This window comes from Theropithecus gelada, chromosome 13 (genome assembly GCF_003255815.1).
Source record: "Theropithecus gelada isolate Dixy chromosome 13, Tgel_1.0, whole genome shotgun sequence".
Lineage (NCBI taxonomy): Eukaryota > Metazoa > Chordata > Mammalia > Primates > Cercopithecidae > Theropithecus > Theropithecus gelada.
Window position 1 is genome coordinate 5,186,442 of NC_037681.1, and position 19,255 is coordinate 5,205,696.

Below are 19,255 nucleotides of genomic sequence, written 5' to 3' on the forward strand. Positions count from 1 at the left end.
AAAGAATGCACCTAAAGAGCTCCCCGAGCTAAGAAACTAGATTGCTAAGATCTAATTTTTCATTAAATGTGGTCAGATTCAGAAAATCCCATCAGCCCAAATCTAATTTTCATCATCCTAGTCTCTTGTTTGCAAGTCAGCTAATATTTCTGTGGTCAGGCCAATGCTGTGTTTTGTTGGCAATGCTCTTTGTGACAAAGGGTGGCCTAAGTTTACCATTAGACTTCCTCTAATAAGAACCAACTGCTCCATGAATCAAGTGCCAACTTCTCCATGAATTGGTCTTGACTCTTCCGGTGACCCCTTGCCCCCAGCCTCTGAGCTTGGTGAGCCTGCAGCACCACACGCATCGGATTTTTCACTCTGTTTCTACCACTGTTCAAAGTACCCCCTTGTGACAGATGTGGAGATCTTACTTCTCAACTAGAGGGTAAGTTTTATTTTAGGCAGAAGTCATTGGTTTGAAAAGAAGACCCAAAAGAATGCATGCAAAGGAAGACTGAAAGGACACAGGGCTATCTGATGAAACCCACAGACTGGAAGCCAGGTTGCATGAGGCACTGGAAACCCAAACAGGAAACCAGGAGTGGCATGTTGAAAATATGGCCCTAAAATCCTTTGAAACCTCTCAGCTCAATTCAATTCAGGAAGTACTCATTGGCCTATGTCCACCTCCCAGGACTCAGTGGCTTCTTGTAACTGCTTTGACCAACAGAGTCTGGTGGAGGTAACAATACGTGATTGGGTCTCAAAAGGCCATGCAGCTTCCACTTTGTTGCCTGGAACACTCATGCTAGGAACACGAGCCACTGTGTTAGAAGTCCAACTACTCTGAGGCCACCTGGCTCAGAGGTGGGTTTATTGGGAGTCTAAACATGTGCCCAAGGAGAGACATGAGGAAGTCAGACTCAAATGGATCACTTTCCACCAACCACTGCCTCAGCTTTACCAGGCTCTCCCTGCAGGGAGGGAAAGATGAACTTTTGTGACTCTTAACTTGTACATATGAAATTCTGTACGTGTTTATGAGCTGCGTAAATATTCCTGAATGTCTGCTGTGTTCTACACACTGTTTTAGGTGCTAAGCCACATGGAGAGCCCAAGGGTAGATGTTCCAGTTATCAGTCCTAGTCTTTAGGTCACCCCAGCCCAGGCAGACATGTAAGTGACCCTTAGGTAACCCCAGCCCCCAGGCATGGAGTCTTCCCAGCTGAGGGAAGCAAAGACATTGTGGAGCAAATAGAAACGATTCCCCTGTGCTCTCTCTGAACTCCTGGCCCACCGAATCCATGATAATTCATAATAAAATAATAGTTTTAAGCCACTAGGTGTTGGGATATTTTATGCAGCAATAAGAAGCAGAACACAAAATTAAGTCCTATCCTTCCAAGCCCCATGGTCTATCGTTTCCTTCCTTCCCACATCAACGTCATTGTTCTGTTTGTAGACAAGTTGTCTTTCCTTTGTGCCCATGAGCCCAATATGGCCATCTAAGGCTTTACATCACTACTTCATTCAAACACTCAGGAGTGATTCTGAGTCCTAAGGCCAAACTCCTACATGGGATCCAACTGTCACTGCACATGATTACAGTGTTTGCAACACCCAAGTGACGTGGATGATATACATTCGCCCCTCCACACCTGCAGGTTCTGCACAATCAACCAACTGCATATCAAAAATATTCAGAGGCTGGGCGCGGTGGCTCAAGCCTGTAATCCCAGCACTTTGGGAGGCCGAGACGGGTGGATCACAAGGTCAGGAGATCGAGACCATCCTGGCTAACACGGTGAAACCCCGTCTCTACTAAAAAATACAAAAAACTAGCCGGGCGAGGTGGCGGGCACCTGTAGTCCCAGCTACTCGGGAGGCTGAGGCAGGAGAATGGCATAAACCCGGGAGGCGGAGCTTGCAGTGAGCTGAGATCCGGCCACAGCACTCCAGCCTGGGCGACAGAACGAGACTCCGTCTCAAAAAAAAAAAAAAAAGAAAAAAATTCAGAAAAAAGGAATAAAAATAATATACATTTTAAAACATACAGCAACTATTTACGCAGCATTTACATTGTATCAGATATTATAAGTAATCTATAGATTACTTAAATTATGCAAGAGAATGTGCATAGGCTCTCTTCAAATACTATGCCATTTCTGGTTTTTTTTTTTTTTTTTGAATACAGAGTCTCGCTGTGTCACCTAGGCTGGAGTGCAGCAGCGCTATCTCGGCTCACTGCAACCTCCACCTCCTGGGTTCAAGTGATTCTCCTGCCTCAGCCTCCCAAGTAGCTGGGATTACAGGTGTGTGCCACCACACCCAGCTAATTTTTGTATTTTTAGTAGAGATGGAGTTTCACCATGTTGGCCAGGTTGGTCTCAAACTCCTGACCTCAGGTGATCCACCTGCCTTGGCCTCCCAAAGAGCTGGGATTACAGGTGTGACCCACTGCACCCAGCCCTATGCCATTTTTCTATCAGGGACTTGAGCATCCATGGATTTTGGTATCCATGGGGGGTCCTGGAACCCATCCTCTGCAGATACCAAGGGATGACTCTAATTACATATATTACATATACATTTACTATATACTGACAAACCCCTTTCACTGCTTTTGTTTTTGTAGCTCTCATCCCTCTTTGACATTACATTACATTTTTTCATTTACACATGTATTATCTATCTCCTTGCTAAAATGTAGGCTCCATGAAGTCAGTGTCTTTGGCACCCTTATCCATTGTAACTTCAGCAAGTAGAACAGTGCCTGGAACACCGCAGAAATTCAGGAATATTCATGCAGCTCATAAACACGTAGAGATTTTCACATGTATAAGCTAAGAGTCATAAAAGTTTATCCTTTCATCCCTGCAGTAAGAGCTTGGTAAAGCTGAGGCAGTGGTTGGTGGAAAGTGAACGACCCATTTGAGTCTGACTTCCTCATGTCTCTCCTTGGGCACATGCTCAGACTCCCAATAAACACATCAAGTTTACTGTGACTCTGCAGTGGTATTTGGTTGTTGGCTTATTTTCCTTTTGGTTTGGTAGTGTTGTAGGAATAATAATTTTTTTAAAAGTGATTTTTAAAACCCATCCAGAATCCTAGCTAACTTTCTACTGCTCAAGTGCCCGTGATCTATTCAGCTTTCCTCTTGTCTCTTCCTGGTGGCAGCCGACTGATACCCAGACACCCAAGTCAGGCAGGTGGGCTAACTGTAGAACACCCCTCCACTCAGGCCTCTCTGTCCTTCCAAAGGAGGGTTTGGTGGGTGGGGCAGATGGGAGAACTGGAGGTGTCACTGGGGCCTTCTTTGATTCAGGAACAAGAATGCCCATACACTGCTGTTGGGGGCAGAAAGTAACGTAATTCTTACAGAGGAAAAATTGGCCCTAAAGATACAAAGGCAAAAATACCAAAAGACATATGCATATTGCTGCAATATTTTTAATAGCAAAGGGCGAGAAACAACCCAATGTCAATCAAGAGTGACTGGTTGAATAAACAATGGTATGCTGTCATAATGGAGCATTTTATAATGGAAAACATAACTATATGGTTCTATGGAGTGATAGCCAATATTTTAAGCAAAATAGAAGGGTCCAGGAAAGTGTCAAATAGCATGCTGTCATTTATCATTTGTTTATGTTGCTTAAATGGAAGGATAAAAGGGGAAAATTTGGTTACAGCAGAAGGAGGAAGGGAACCGGTCAGAAGATAAACTCTGAATACATTTTGTTTTGTAGATTTGACTTTGGAACCATGTTAATAGTTTATATACTTATAGAACAAAGTTAAAATTAAAAAGCAATCTCTGAAAATTTCAGGAAAATGAAGGAGGTATAATCAGTAAATCCTGATTCTAGTTTGGAGCATGCCACAGAGAGGGGAACCATTCCAAGTAACTTTACAACAGCAAGTTGACTGTCTGTCCCTAATAGCATAAATGTTGAGGACACAAAAATCGAAGAAAAAAACAATTTTAACTGTTTTTAGTGATCACATTTGTGTGTTAAGGTTGGCATTGTTCTTATAATAATTTTTTTAAATGTGTAGTTATTTTGGTGATGTTTAGAAGGAGGTTTTCAGAAGGAGAGAAGGAGAACAGACAGAGGATCAATGAAGTTGCATTAAAAATGAAAACAAGGCCAGGCGTGGTGGCTACGCCTGTAATCCCAGCACTTTGAGAGACTGAGGCGGGCAGACCACTTGAGGACAGGAGTTTGAGACCAGCCTAGCCAACATGGCAAAACCCTGTCTCTACTAAAAATACAAAAATTAGCTGGGTGTGGTGGTGCACGCCTGTAATCCCAGCTACTCAGGAGACTGAGGCGTGAGAATCGCTTGAACCCGGGAGGTAGAGGTTGCAGTGAGCCAAGATTGCACCACTGCACTCCAGCCTGGGCAATAGAGCTAGACTCTGTCTCAAAAATAAAATAAAATAAAAACACTATGAAAAATAAAAATTTGCTGGGTGTAATGGCATGGACCTGTAGTCCCAGCTACTCAGAGGCTGAGGTGGAAGGATTGCTTGAGTCCAGGAATTTGAGGTTGCAGTGAGCTATGATTGTACCACTGCACTCCACCCTGAGTGACACAGAGAGACCCTCTCCCTATGCCAATGCTCCCCTTAACACAACAAAAAACCCACAGTAGTCCTGAATTAAATTGGAAGTATCAGCATGAACTCATGTAGTGTTTTATCTTAAAAAATTACTAATAATACATATTTCCTAGCTCTAGCCACTAAAGCCAAGAAACGATGATGTAACCGCTACCAATGAGCACTCTGAGCACCCAGATCTTGATATCTAATTACCATTCCCCACTAGAAGGAACCAGGGATTGTTGAGGGAAAACAGCTGATTTCAGGGCTGGGGCAGAAAATATACAAGATGAAAATCTTATCATACAAGATAATTAGGAAACTATTAAAGACTACTAGGGTCATGTCAAAAGGAATCAGCCACCTTGAAGCAGCTCCCAAGAACCAAAGATAGAACAATTGGAGCAAAAACAAAGACAGTAACTGTAATGACTATTAATACACATGATAACAGACATGATAACATCAGGTATGTTTCAACCATGAGTTCATAATGTACTCAAAGAAGAAAACAACTCTCACAGGGCATATTGGAAAGATGCCTGTGAACCACCTCATTTTGAAAACTGAAAAATAAAGGGAGGAAAGCCAAGAATCAATCCTACTTTTCTCATGCAACCAAATCTCAGGGTAACCATAACTGATGAGAGTAAGTTTCTCCTTATAAAGTAGGTCAGCTAATAAACAAAGAAAAAATCAATAGCACTGGAATATTAATTGCAACCACTACAGAAGTGATGGATCTGTGCAATCAGTGGGTGCTAACCTCCTACTAGAAGGATCTGTCACCACCAATGAAGTAGTCTTGCCAAAATACACCTAACTAGAATCTAACTCTCTAGATTTGTAAGAAATAGAGATGCACTCAGAAAGACTCATACTATGAGAAATTCTACAATATAAATGACCTAATATTTTGTCTTCCAACAAACCTTCAGATTATTCCAGAATATGCTGAAGTGTAAATTCCACTGCTACAGATTTAGAAAAGACTTAAAAGGCGTATCAAAAAATTACAGTGCATAGACCTACTGCAAGTAAACAAAAAAATATAAGCCACTCAGAGAAATGTCAACAATGGCTGAATATTTAAAGGGATTAAGGAATTAATGTTTTAGATGTGAATGGTATTTTGGTTATCCTTTTTTTTAAAGTTATCTTTTAGAGATACATTCTAAAATATTTTCAGAGGAAATGATAGGATTGGATCTACTTCAACATCATCATGAGGTGGGGTGATAGTAAACGAAACAAGTTGGCCATGTGTTCATTGTCGAAGCCACTGATTCAGGCATGGAGTTCATTACGCTATGAACTATGCCATTTCTGGTTTGTTTGTTTTTTTTTGAGTACAGAGTCTTGCTGTGTCACCTAGGCTGGAGTGCAGCAGCGCTATCTCGGCTCACTGCAACTATGAGCCGATACATTTTGCATATGTTTGCAACTTTGCCTGATAAAAAGACCTGAAGCCCCTCCCTCAAATAATATGAAACTATATTACCTGGAAAGGGGTGCAAATGGATACTGGTTAACTACTAGCTACTCTTAGTGTGGAGTGGAGCTCTGAAAGGACAAAAGAAAAGTTGATTCCATAGAGGAGAGTAGGCAGAGAGCATATAGAGAACAAGACACTCTACAGGGAGGAGTGCCCAGCCATCATCCACAAGAGACCCATCATCCACATCATCCACAAGAAGTGCCCAGCCATCATCGTCCGCACCCATCATCCACATCCTAAGCAGTCAGCCAATTATACTTTGGTGCTGTGGGGACCGGGGCTGGGTGCATGATTTCATCAGCGGGAAGCAGGTTTGATGATGACAGACCTTGGTGATGGAAATCGTTGCTTCAAACCGGGCTATCTGACATCAAAGTCATATCATTACTAGTTTAGAGGCTACCTGCTCCAGAGACTCCCCAAACACTCCTCACCTTCTGGGATGTGAGAGGCTTGTCCCCCTGAGCCACCCCTGTCCCTAGCCCACAGCTGTGACATCTCCCATTCAGGAACCTGGCCAGACCCTTGGACTCTTCCGCCTGGTGTTGTACACATGGGACTGGGTGGTGTGCAAGCTTCTGGCCCAGCATAGCTACATTTAGAAACGGAAGTCTGTGGATAATGTTTCAACGAAGTCTTGTGACTGTAGTTTGGAGGTCCTTTTTCTGTTGTTAGAGATAGCAGCTGAGCGCATGGGAGAAGAAAAATTTCAAAAGCAACTCTTGACTGGGTCTCAATCTTTGTTCAAAAAATAGTACAAGAATAAACCATCTTAGAAACCATCTTGATGTAGGGCTTGATCATCGAACTAGTGACACACTTCTGGCTCCATCTCATACCAGGGCAAATACAAAGAAGATTTAAATAAAATACGTGTGACGAAATCTCACCAGCAGCTTGACACGTCATTAGATAATGACACTTTCTTACAGATTCTCTACCTCTTAAGTTTTAGCTTGAATGATCTTCCCCACCCTACCCCACACCCCTCCCTACCCCACCCCACTCAGCTCTGGCCAGTGTTTTCTCTCTTGGGTCACCTGGAGGGCGTCACCCTGTAGTGAATTCATCAGAAACAAAAGGCCACGGAATCCATGACAACTCAAGCATTTTCCTAAACTCTCCACGGCCAGGTATTGTCCTTACCCATCTCCCATGTGGTCAAAACAAATTTATATTGTGGAACAGTCCCAAACATCACCTCTGTGTTCTCTGACTCATTTATTCCAGTGTATCCAACCCAGACAGGAAGAGAGCCAGCCATCCCCTCCTACAAGGAAGTGGGCTGTCTCATGCTCAGGGAGAAGTCAGGCGGGCAGGAAGGAGCAATGGCTTTTATTTTTCCAGTTATATTACCAGGTTATGTATTTGAGATATGATTTCTCAAAAGGGAAGTAACTCAGGCAGAATCCATGCTTTTAACAATGGGTCCTTGGTCTAGAAGGATCTGCGTGGGGTTTAAGGCCCTCCTGTGGCTCTCTGATGAGAAGGCAGGCGGGCATGTCACAGAGGAAAAGGCAGGTAAGAACAACGTGCCGTGGGTCATGGGAGGAGACTCCACTTCTTATGCTACATAGGCAGAGGCATGACGAGGCCCCCCGCACGACTAGAACGGCCTCATTCATAGCAAGCCTGGCTATAAAAATGCAGAAGGGCTGAGAGTCATGGGACACACATTGCCAGCTTTTCTCTCCCCAGCAGTTCAAACTCACAAGGCCATTTGCACAGCATTTTGGAAAGCCACCCATGCCCTGAATGAACAAGGTTTAAGAAAGTTAGTGCATAATCTAAGGGAAGGGCCTCAAAGCAGGAAAAAAAAAAAAAAAAATGTGATGGCAGCAGGTTGAGTTTTGTGGCTGCTCTTCCGTGCTATTCCATGGGACACCGTGCAATGCCGGCGAAGAAGCCTGGGTGCACTGGCGAGAGGGCGGGAGCAGGCGGGAGGGTCCACGCAGTCAGGGCCCGAAGCTGAGCCTTCGGGGGAAGAGAAATGAGGTCAGATCTCCACACCCCGGTGCTCCTGTGTACCCTCAGAAGTCATAGGGGGATACAAAAATGGTGACCTTGGACACGTGGTTGGCCTGGAAGGAGCGGTCCAGGTATTCCGACATGTCGACGTCCACCTCCAGCGTCTGAGGCCCCGCCAGGGTCTGCACGAGGATGAGCTCCCCAGTCTGCCGGTCTGAGCGCTGCATCACAAAGTGGCCGCGGCTGTTGCCACCCACGATCCCAAAGCGCAGGCTGTTGGGCCCAGCTCGGCCGGGGGCAGAGGCGGTGGCCATGCGGAAGAGCGTGATGGGCGTCTTCAGGTTGGAAGGCAGGGAGAGGTAATGGAAGGAGATGGTCTTGGGCAGATGGCGGCAGGGCCTGCTGTCCATAGGGCAGGGGTTCCGCTCACACTGGCTGGAGCAGAGAGGCAAAATGGGGGCCAGTCAGCCTTGGGGAGTCTCATGAGGGGCTGCTCTGACCCGGCTGCCCACCTGCCCTCTTGCAGAGGTCACCTAGATGACCTTTCCCAGCGACGCGTCCTTTACCCAGGAGCTATGGAGCTGCAGGCGGTGAACGTAGCTGGTGTCAGGCATGGCAAAGGCAGGGCTGCTGCTTCTGTTCCTGCTCATTGGTGCTCCCTGCCCACCTGTGTACGTGTGTATGTGTGTGCATATATATTTGTTTATGCTATTACTACCATTTTTACAGAAAAATAAAGCCTGGGAATATTAAATAACGATGGCAATGCTGATATTCAAACCAGGTGCCCTTTCTCCATGGGCTGCGACCTCCCTCAGTAATGGTAGGACCTCAGCAGTTAGTCAGCAACATGGTGTAATGCGGTGCTTCCCACATGGTATATGGTGAACTTCCTAAACACAGCAGCATGTATTTTATTTATTTCTTTATTTTAGACAGAGTCTCACTCTGTCGCCCAGGCTGGAGGGCAGTGGCATGATCTCGGCTCTCTGCAACTTCTGCCTCCCAGGTTCAAGTGATTCTCAGCCTCCTGGGTAGCTGGGATTACAGATGCCCGCCACCACGCCCAGCTAATTTTTGTATTTTTAGTAGAGACGGGGTTTCACCATGCTGGCCAGGCTGGTCTCGAACTCCTGACCTCAAGTGATCTACCTGCCTCGGCCTCCCAAAGTGCTGGAATTACAGGCATAAGCCACCGCGCCTGGCCATCACATGTATTCTTAAAGCAGGAAGCCCTGTTTTCCTTAATCATTTGGAAACAGGCTCTTGTGGAAATGCTTTTGCTATTTCTCTATCTTGTTAAACATAAAAGACAAACGCAATCCAGTATATTTGGTGATTCTGTAGCATCATGATTATGCAGGTCAAATATCACATCCAGCTGTTGGTCGAATGCCCCGGAGGCCATAACAGACGGGTTCCCCATCCCTTCACCAAGTGACTGCATGAGGAAGGTTCTGATGTCTTCTCTCTCTCTACAAACTGCCATGCTTCAGTGCCACTAACTTTCTTGCTGCTTCTAATCTGCTTTAACTCAACAGCAATTCAAATAATTAAGTTACCTTCCATGGCTGTTACTTCATTTTAAAGACAATGCTAGGGCTCTTGTGATCTCTTTTTGAGAGGAAAATGTATGTGCTTTGTGATAGTTGTAGTTATTCCCCTTAAAGGTCCATCTCTCAACTTAAAAAAAAAAAAAAAAAGCTCTACTTTGCTGTTTAAGAGTTGCAGTTACTAGATGTAGAATCGTCCAGTACTATTGGAAAAGCAGAGCGGTATAATGCAGGCTGCATGGGATATGCAGGGTAACTCAAGGGAGTCTACAGTTCCCGGCTATGTGAATGCTGTCATCTCCCAAATCCACGTGATCTATACCTGTCTCCTGGGCTGCTATGGGTTTATCAGGGTAATGTCACCAACAGCTTCTTCCCTCCAGTGGCCTGCCCTGGCTTTGCCATTCTGGGGTGGCAGCAACCCCATCATCCTCTATGCAGTAGGAGAGCACTTAGTACATTAGTCCCATAGGGAATGGGGTTCTTATATCTCCAGAGCAGCAACGCATTAAATGCAACCACTGAGGGGAAACGGCAATTCAGAGAAGCCAGCCTCCCAGCCTCCGGCCTCTCATCTTTCTATGGCGTAACTGTACCTTCTCCCAAGAACCTCTAGGAGGCATCCAGCCCAGCCACACTCGGAGGCCTGGGTGAGGGTGTGCGCGCCCTGGAGATACTCACAATGGAGACGTCTTCACGTAGCTCACATTGCCGCTGCCCTCGGGGCACTCAGGGCTGACACACTGGAAGCTTCCACCGGTGTTGATGCACGTGGTCCCCTGGGGGCACACCGGCTGCAGGCCCACACATTCATCTACATCTGAGATATGGGACATACAAGGGGTGAGCGTCTCCCTGACCTTCCCTCCATTGCAGACAGAACCACCTGAGATGCCCTGCAGGCCCCTGTAACGTGGTGCTCCCTGCTCCTGGCACTTATTCTTAAAGCACAAAGCTTGCCTTCCTGGACTGTGTGGAATCAAGGCCCTGAGGAAATGCCAGGGAGCGCCCCTCCCGGGGATCCTGTCCTCCTTCCCTGGGGCATGACAGGTGGCAGGGGTGGTGGAAAGCACCAGGTGAGTGTTACTGGTCACAACACTTCTCTCAGACCTGCCTGCTTCTCAGCCCAAATGCCCCATTACCCTCCATGGCTGCTATTTTTCATCTATATATATACATATATATTTTTTTAATTTTTTTTACGTTATAATCTTCCAAAAAGTCTCCCTCCCCATGCCGAATGCGGACACCTCCATATCATGATTTGTACGCGTTCTCTGCTCCCTTTGCAGACATCCAGAGAGTCTCCCCGCTGGAGGCCATCCTTCCCAACCCCGAGCAACCCTAGGTGGCCCTTCGTGAGCACTGTGGGACGGAGGGAGGTAGTGTGGGTGGCTATCTGGATGCCCTCTCCTGCTCCAGCCCCAGGTCACCCGCTCCTCAGAGCCCTGCAGCAGGGCCCCAAGGGGTTGTCACCGGGGAGCCACCCCTCCCCTCACATTCCCACGTCAGCCCATGGAGGAGCCGTCTGCCCTGTCTTCTCCCATTCTCCCTTGGTGGGTCAGAGCTGCTGCCTGGAGCCAGTGGGGCTCCCCTCTGTGTCCTGTTTCCATGGAGGGAGTCCAGCTGAGGAGGCGGGCCTGTTCACCCTCCTAGTGTGAGGTGTGCCTGCAGGAGCAGAGCCAGTCCTCCCCGCGAAAGGCCCACTGCAGCACGGCGGTTTGAGGGTCAAGGGTCAGAATGATGCCGCTTGGGCTTCAGGCCTGAGATGTGTGCTCTGACTCAGCTCATGTGGAGATTCAGCATGTTTACATCAATTGGCATCTGTATGTTCCCTAAGTGGGGGTGGGGAAACACAGGAGGCTTCCTGTTAGGCACCCAGGGTCCCTGGGACTTGTCCTGTAGTGACGATGGTGACTGCTGCCAGGGTTCTCAGCCTCTCTGTTCTACAACCAACCCACTCTGCACACATCCTTCTTGCCCTCTTAGGTGCCTCCCACCCCTGCTGCAGACGTTCCTTGTCAACTTCAGATGATGTTCTTTCCCACTCTGCCAGGAATCAGCCTCAGAAACCTCAACCCGGTCCTCCAGGAAGCCACTGCTGATGGACAGGGTTCAGCACTGGGGTGAAACCGGAGCCAGTTATTTTCCATCTGCACCCCTGCCCCCCAACCCACTCTCTGCACCTGAGAGGCGGACTGGTTTTCAGCTGGGGTTGGCAAATGATAGTGACCCAGCCTGAGGGAGTCCTGACCTGCCTGGATGTGGTTCTGATGGTGGCTGTGTCCTTGATGGCCACAATCTATCAGGCTCTGGTAAGCCCCCTCACTTCCTATACCCCTCAAGACAGGGGTAGTGATGCCCCTGACTCTTGTCCCTCCCTGGGTGCTCCGCCTCCCTTGTCCTCAGCTACCATCAAATAAGGCTGGTGCTGTAGACATAAGTGCCTGTAAGGTGCTGCCTCTTTCAGAGGTGGACTTACAGGTGGCCACACAGGGTCATGGAGTCTCATGGGTTCCTCCAGATTACATGACATAGGTGACCACCTGGCCACTCTGCCTTTAGGTCCAGCCCTAGCTGAAGGCATTGTTGAGTGGGTGGAAGTGACCAGACCTTGAAAAAAAAAAAAAAAAAAAAACCCAGTTACTGGAATAAAGTTGGAAAAGACTACTTGCCAGGATGGTTAAGGAATTCATTTTCCTATTTATGTCGATGATGATGTGGCCTGACCTTTGAGAAGCCCTTTGGTTGGTGGCTTTTTAAAAATCGAATGTATCTGAAACTGTGACTCTCCTAACCACCTCACTCCCGATTGTGAGGTCCTGAGGGTTCACCACAGCAGCAGGTGGCTGGGTGCAGGCAGCACTCTGTAGCCTCACTCACCCTCACAGCTCTTCCCGTCGGCCAGGGTTAGGTATCCGCTGGGGCAGGTGCAACGGTAAGAACCCGGGGTGTTCACGCAGGTGTGCATGCAGAGCCGGGGGCGCCCCTCCTGCCCGTAGAGCTCACACTCGTTCACATCTGCAGACAGAAGTGCTCACTGTGACTCCACGAGCCATGCAGCAGGTGTTGCCTGCTGTGACCCAGAACAGTCATGCCTCAATTCCTGGAAGCAATGGCAGCTGCAGTTAAGTGGCTGGGCCTCCGGCAGCCGCCATGCCCTACCCCCAGCAGAGCACTCGCAAGAGGAGCAGGTGTACTTCCCTTTCTCCTAAGCCGAGGGCCCAGAGGGCTAAAAGGAGGAGTGAGAGCGAGTTGACGTGCTAGGCCCTAGAAGGGCATCTCTGTCTTAGGCTGAAGACACCTGGGGAGACTCTGCAGAGGCTGGCAAATCAAGCCTATTCCCTGAAAGCAGGGATGGGTTAACAGCCCCGTGTTAACTCTCTTTATCTTTGGGAATGGAGTAAAAGGGCCTCCTTTCTGCCGCTGTAAAATGAGGCTATTAGCACCAACTGACCAGATCTCAGATTTGAACTCCTGCTTTGCGTTGTTTGGGGAGAGAACTCTGGTAATCAGCAGAGCCCAGCAAAACTGAGCCGTCAGGAAAGCTAAGCCCAGAGAGGACCAAGGAATGAGTCCCACACCCCTACCCAGCTCCGGGCCCTCTCTACCAACACAACGACTTAAGTTCCTCCTTGCCACCCGTAGATGTGATTCCAGCCAGGGCGGAGGGGATGGAGGGTCTCAAGCCTCTCCTGAACCAAGCGCGTGTGGCTTGGGCATAGGCTGCACCAGGTTCTGAGGTGGGGCGAGCTCTGATTTCTATGAATTAGCAGCTTTCTAACAATCGTTAGGTCAGTACTTACCTATAATGCAAAGTGGCCAGGCCTTCTGAGAACGCGCCCAGGAAGCCACCCGTGCCGGCAGGAGGACGGTGGGGGAGAGCCCCTTCCCCACCCCATGTCCTCCCGCTGCTGTCCCCAGTGTCCTGGCGGAGCCCGCGCCTACCCTCGCAGACGCTGTCGCCGGCGGCGCCGCTCAGGTGGAATCCGGCCTCGCAGCTGCAGTGCTGAGCCCGCTCCACCTGCGCACAGCGCGGCGCGCGGCTGAAGGCAGAGTCGCCGGCCACGCTGCCCTCGGGGGCGGCTGCGGGAAGAAGACACGCTTAGTGCCGGGCCCTGGCGCACCTGCCGTGGGCCCAACCTTGGGTAGGGGCCGGGGGCAGAACCAAGACGGAGGTACGGCCCCTTCTCAAAGAGCTTACTCTGGAGTAGGGAAAGGAAAGACAAGTAATTAACCACAAACCCAGACGACCCGTCCAGGGCCCACCCAAAGGGAACGCAGGACAGGAAGCGCACTCGAATAGAATGGTGCATGAAAATGCAGGCTACAGCTAGGGCAAGTCCACGTTTTCACTTAAAAATACTTGAACACCCCAACATTCTAACAGTGATCACTAGAATTTAAAACCGTGGGCCACTATTTTTTGTTTCTGTGTGTATTTTTTCTTTATTTTATTATTTTTAATTTTAGGTTTGAATACCTTCCACATGTGAAGGTTACATAGATAAATACGTGTCACAGGGGATTGTGGTATACATTACCCAGGTGTTAAGCCCAGGACCCAATAGTTACCTTTTCTGCTCCTCTCCCTCCTCCCCTACCCCTCAAGTAGACTGCCGTGTCTGTTGTTTCCTTCTTTGTGTTCATAAGTTCTTATCATTTAGCTCCCACTTATTAAGTGAGAACATGCAGTGTTTGGTTTTCTGTTCCTACGTTGGTTTGCTAAGGATGGTAGCCTCCAGCTCCATCCATGTTTCCACAAAAGACATGATCTCGTTCTTTTTTGTGGCTGCATAATATTCCATGGTGTATATGTACCACATTTTCTTTCTTTCTCTTTTTTTTTTTTTTTTTGAGATGGAGTCTCGCTGTGTTGCCCAGGCTGGAGTGCAGTGGCGGGATCTCAGCTCACTGCCAGCTCCGCCTCCAGGGTTCATGCCATTCTCCTGCCTCAGCCGCGGGAGTAGCTGGGATTACAGGCGCCAGACACCATGCCCGGCTAATTTTTTTATATGTTTTTTAGTAGAGACAGGGTTTCACCATGTTAGCCGGGATCGTCTCGATCTCCTGACCTTGTGATCCACCCTCCTTGGCCTCCCAAAGTGCTGGAATTATAGGCGTGAGCCACTGCGCCTGGCTCCATGTACCACATTTTCTTTATCCAGTCTGTTATTAAGGAGCATTTAGGTTGGTTCCATGTCTTTGCTATCTGCTGCAATGAATATTTGAGTGCATGTGTCTTTATGGTAGAATGTTTAATGTTGTTCTAGGTATATACCCAGTAACAGGATTGCTGGGTCAAGTGGTAGTTTTGCTTTTAGCTCTTTGAGGAATCACCATACTGCTTTCCACAATGGTTGAACTAATTTACACTCCCACCAACAGTGTATAAGGGTTTCCTTTTCTCCACAACCTCTCCGGGATCTGTTACTTTTTGACTTTTTAATAATAGCCATTCTGACTGGTGAGAGATGGTATCTCACACCAGATAGTTTTGATTTGCATTTCTTTAATCATCAGCGATATGGAGCTTTTTTTCATATGCTTGTTGGCTGGATGTAGGTTTTCTTTTGAGAGGTGTCTGTTCATGTACGTTGCCCACTTTTTAATGGGGTTGTTTTCTCTTGTAAATTTAAGTTCCTTATAGATGCTGGATATTAGACCTTTGTCAGATGCAGAGTTTGCAAATATTTTCTCCCATTCTGTGGGTTGTCTGTTTACTCCTTTGATAGTTTCTTTTGCTGTGCAGAAGCTCTTAAGTTTAATTAGATTCCATTTGTCAATTTTTGCTTTTGTTGCAATTGCTTTTGGTATCTTTGTCATGAAATCTTTTCCTATTCCTCTGTTAGGACGGTATTGCCTATGTTGTCTTCCAGGGTTTTGGTAGTTTTGGGTTTTACATTTAACTCTTTAATCCATTTTGAGTTGATTTTTGTCTATGGTGTAAGAAGTAGTTCAGCTTCAGCCTTCTGTATATGGCTAGCTAGTTATCCCAGCACCATTTATTGAATAGGAGTCTTTTCCCCATTCTTGTTTTTGTCAGCTTTGTCAAAGATCAGATGGTCATAGATGTGTGGCCTTATTTCTGTGCTCTCTATTCTGTTCCATTGGTCTATGTGCCTGTTTTTGTACCAGTACCATGCTGTTTTGGTCACTGTAGCCTTGCGGTATAGTTTGAAGTTGGGTAATGTGATTCCTTTAGCTTTGTTCTTTTTGCTTAGGATTGCCTTGGGTATTCAGGATCTTTTTGGGTTCCATATACATGTTAAAATAATTTTTTCTAGTTCTGTGAAGAATGTCTTTGGTAGTTTGATAGGAATAGCATTGAATCTATAAATGGTTTTGGGCAGTATAGCCATTTTAATGATATTGATTATTTGTATTCATAAGCATGGAATGTTTTTTCATTTGTCTGTGTCTTCTCTGATATTTTTGAGCCATGTTTTGTAATTCTCATTGTAGAGATCTTTCACCTCCCTAGTTAGCTGTATTCCTAGGTATTTTAGTTTTGTGTGTGTGGCAATTGTGAATAGGATTGTCTTTCTGATTTGGCTCTCAGTTTGGTTGTTGTTGGTGTACAGGAATGCTAGTGATTTTTCTACATTGATTTTGTATCCTGAAACTTTGCTGAAGTTTTTATCAGCTGAAGGAACTTTTGGGCCGGGACTATGGGATTTTCTAGATATAGAATCATGTCATCTGCAAACAGAGATAGTTTGACTTCCTCTCTTCCTATTTGGATGCCTTTATTTCTTTCTCTTGCCTGATTGCTCTGGCCAGGACTTCCAATACTCTTCCAATACTACGCTGAATAGAAGTGGTGAGAGAGGGCATCCCTGTCTTGTGCCAATTTTCAAGGGGAATGCTTCCAGCTTTTGCCCATTCAGTATGATGTTGGCTGTGAGTTTGTCATAGATGACTCTTACTATTTTGAGGTCTGTTCCTTCAATATGTAGTTTGTTGAGAGTTTTTTTAACATGAAGGGATGTTGAATTTCATCAAAAGCCTTTTTGCATCTATTGAGATAATCATGTGGTTTTGCTTTTAGTTCTGTTTATGTGATGAATCACATTTATTGATATTTATATGTTGAATCAACCTTGTATACTGGGGAGGAAGCCTACTTGATCATGGTGGATTAGCTTTTTGATGTGCTGCTGGATTTGGTTTGCAAGTATTTTGTTGAGGAGTTTTGTATCAATGTTCATCAAGGATATTGGCCTGCAGTTTTCTTTTTTTGTTGTGTCTCTGCTAGGTTTTGGTATAGAGATAACTCTGACCTCATAGAATGAGTTGGGGAGAAGTCCCTCCTCCTCAATTTTTTGGAATAGTTTCTGTGGGAACAGTACCAGCTCTTCTTTGTACGTCTGGTAGAATTTGGCTGTGAATCCATCAGGTCCTGGGCTTTTTTTGGTTGGTAGACTATTTATGACCAATTCAATTTCAGAACTCGTTATTGGTCTGTTCATGGACCACTATTTTTTGTTCCTGGTTTTGTTTGTTTTCTTTTCTTTTCTTTTTTTCTTTTTTTTTTTTTTTTTGTATTTCTTCTACTTTTCTAAAGTGTTCACATTTTTTATTTTTACCAAGAACATAAATTTCTCCTTCCTTCCTTCCTTCCCTCCCTCCCTTCCTCCTTCCTTCTTCCTTCCTTCCTTCTTCCTTCCTTCCTTCCTTCCTTCCTTCCTTCCTTCCTTCCTTCCTTCCTTCCTTCCTTCTTCTTTCCTTCCTTCCTTCCTTCCTTCCTTCCTTCCTTCCTTCCTTCCTTCCTTCCTTCCTTCTTCCTTCCTTCCTTCCTTCCTTCAGTCTGGCTGTGTCACCCAACCTGGAGTGCAGCGGCACAATCTCAGCTCACTGCAACCTCTGTCTCCTGCCTCGGCCTTTGAGTAGCTGGGATTACAGGCGCGTGTCACCACACCCTGCTTTTTTTTTTTTTTTTTTTTTTAGTAGAGACGGGGTTTCACCACGTTGGCCAGGCTGGTCTCAAACTCCTAACCTCAAATGATCCACCCACCTCAGCCTCCCAAAGTGCTGGGATTACAGGAATGAGTCATCGTGCTTGGCCAAATTATATTTCTAATCAGGAAAAAATGTTATTTTTCTGAAAGTTTTCAAGGATTGGTGGGAATCAAACACAAGTGGACAAATCCTGCATGATTCTACTTAGGTGAGGTCCCTCGAGCAGTCAGACTCACAGAGACAGAAAGAAGAATGAATGGTGATTACCAGGGGCTATGGGGAGGGCAATGGGGAGTTGTCCCATCACGGGTACAGAAGCTCAGTTTTACAAGACAAAAATAATTCCGGAGCTGGATAGTGGTGATGGTTGCATGACAATGTGAATGTGATTAATGCCACTGAGCTGTACAGTTAAAAATGATTAAACTGGTAAATTTTATGTTATATATATTTTATCATAATAAAAAATAGGATGAATGGATTTTTAAAAAAGGAACTGGAGGGATGCTGAAAGGCATGGGCCAGCTGATGGGAAGGAAGGTGTCAGGCTAGGGGACAAGGTGAGCAAGAGCCTAGGTGTGTGATGGCTGTTCATGGAGACTATGAGGATAGGAGCTGGCTTTGGATATGCCTGCTTGCTTCCCCTCCTTCCCATTCCTGGGGAAGGTTCTGGTCATGGGAACACTTTATAACAGGCCCCCCTGGACCCGAGCAACAATTGTCTAAAGACGCTTGGGCGGGCATGGTGGCTCACACCTGTAATCCCAGCACTTTGGAAGGGCAAGGCAGGCAGATCACTTGAAGTCAAGAGTTCGAGACCAGCCTGGCCAACATGGTGAAACACCATCTCTACTGAAAATACAAAAATTAGCCAGGAGTAGTGGCAGACACCTGTAATCCCAGCTACTCGGAAGGCTGAGGCAAGAGAATCGCTTGAACCCAGGAGGCGGAGGTTGCAGTGAGCTGAGATGGTGCTACTACTGCACTCTAGCCTGGGCAACAGAGTAAGACTCCATCTCAAAAAAAAAAAAAAAAAAAAAAAAAATCCCACAGTGGGAGGAAACCTTAAAGAGTGGGGTTTCGAACATTCAGTGACCAGGACTGGCATATTTAGGGTGAAAGGGAACCTATTTCTTTTTCCCTCTTGTTTGTAAACAAGGGGAGGGGCCGTGAGGTATCCAAGAAGGCCCTGTCTCTGACCTCAGTTTCCATAGAAAGCAGTCCCAGGGACAGGAGCTATAAGGGGCCACTGAGCTTGGGGGAACAGCCTCATTCTGAGAAAGCGCCCAGCCAGCTGACTCAGCTGAACTGAATCAAGGCACATGAAGCAACAAATCTCTTGGCACACTATTTAAACCTGACCTTGAGCTGGGTCCAGTGCCAGGATCACAAGTATTGATAAAGCTCTTGTCCACTGGACACTGCACTGGCCCCAATGTCCCTTCCCCCCACAGATATTTCATACAGAAATAAAGACAAACAGACATCACACACCAGATTTTCTGGCGAAGGAATAGGACATCTTTGGGGCTGAATGAGATCTTGGTTGCAGCATGGTGCGGGAACCCCTGTCCATCCTCCACAGATTCCTTATCATTGGATTTTCTTGCCATATGCAAAACCTAGCACCACGTGACTTTGTAGACCTTCTGGGTCGAGATAGGTTGAGACTCAAGATG

The 19,255-nt window shown here is 46.5% G+C and overlaps 1 protein-coding gene across 2 annotated transcripts in view; it reads right to left on the reverse strand.

Annotated features, from left to right (window-relative positions):
* Window positions 1-7,409: 7,409 nt before the first annotated feature.
* The window catches only part of FBLN7 (fibulin 7), a 48,385-nt gene continuing 36,539 nt past the window's right edge, over window positions 7,410-19,255 (reverse strand). Inside the window, exons 5-8 of one of the 2 annotated variants that reach the window (XM_025405645.1) lie at window positions 13,563-13,700; window positions 12,498-12,635; window positions 10,296-10,434; window positions 7,412-8,496 (exon numbers count right to left, since the gene is read on the reverse strand). In XM_025405645.1, the coding sequence (XP_025261430.1) occupies window positions 8,124-8,496; window positions 10,296-10,434; window positions 12,498-12,635; window positions 13,563-13,700 (788 nt within the window). In that variant the 3' untranslated portion in view covers window positions 7,412-8,123. Of the gene's footprint in view, window positions 8,497-10,295; window positions 10,435-12,497; window positions 12,636-13,562; window positions 13,701-19,255 lie in introns of both variants that reach the window. The other variant, XM_025405646.1, reaches the window with a different exon arrangement.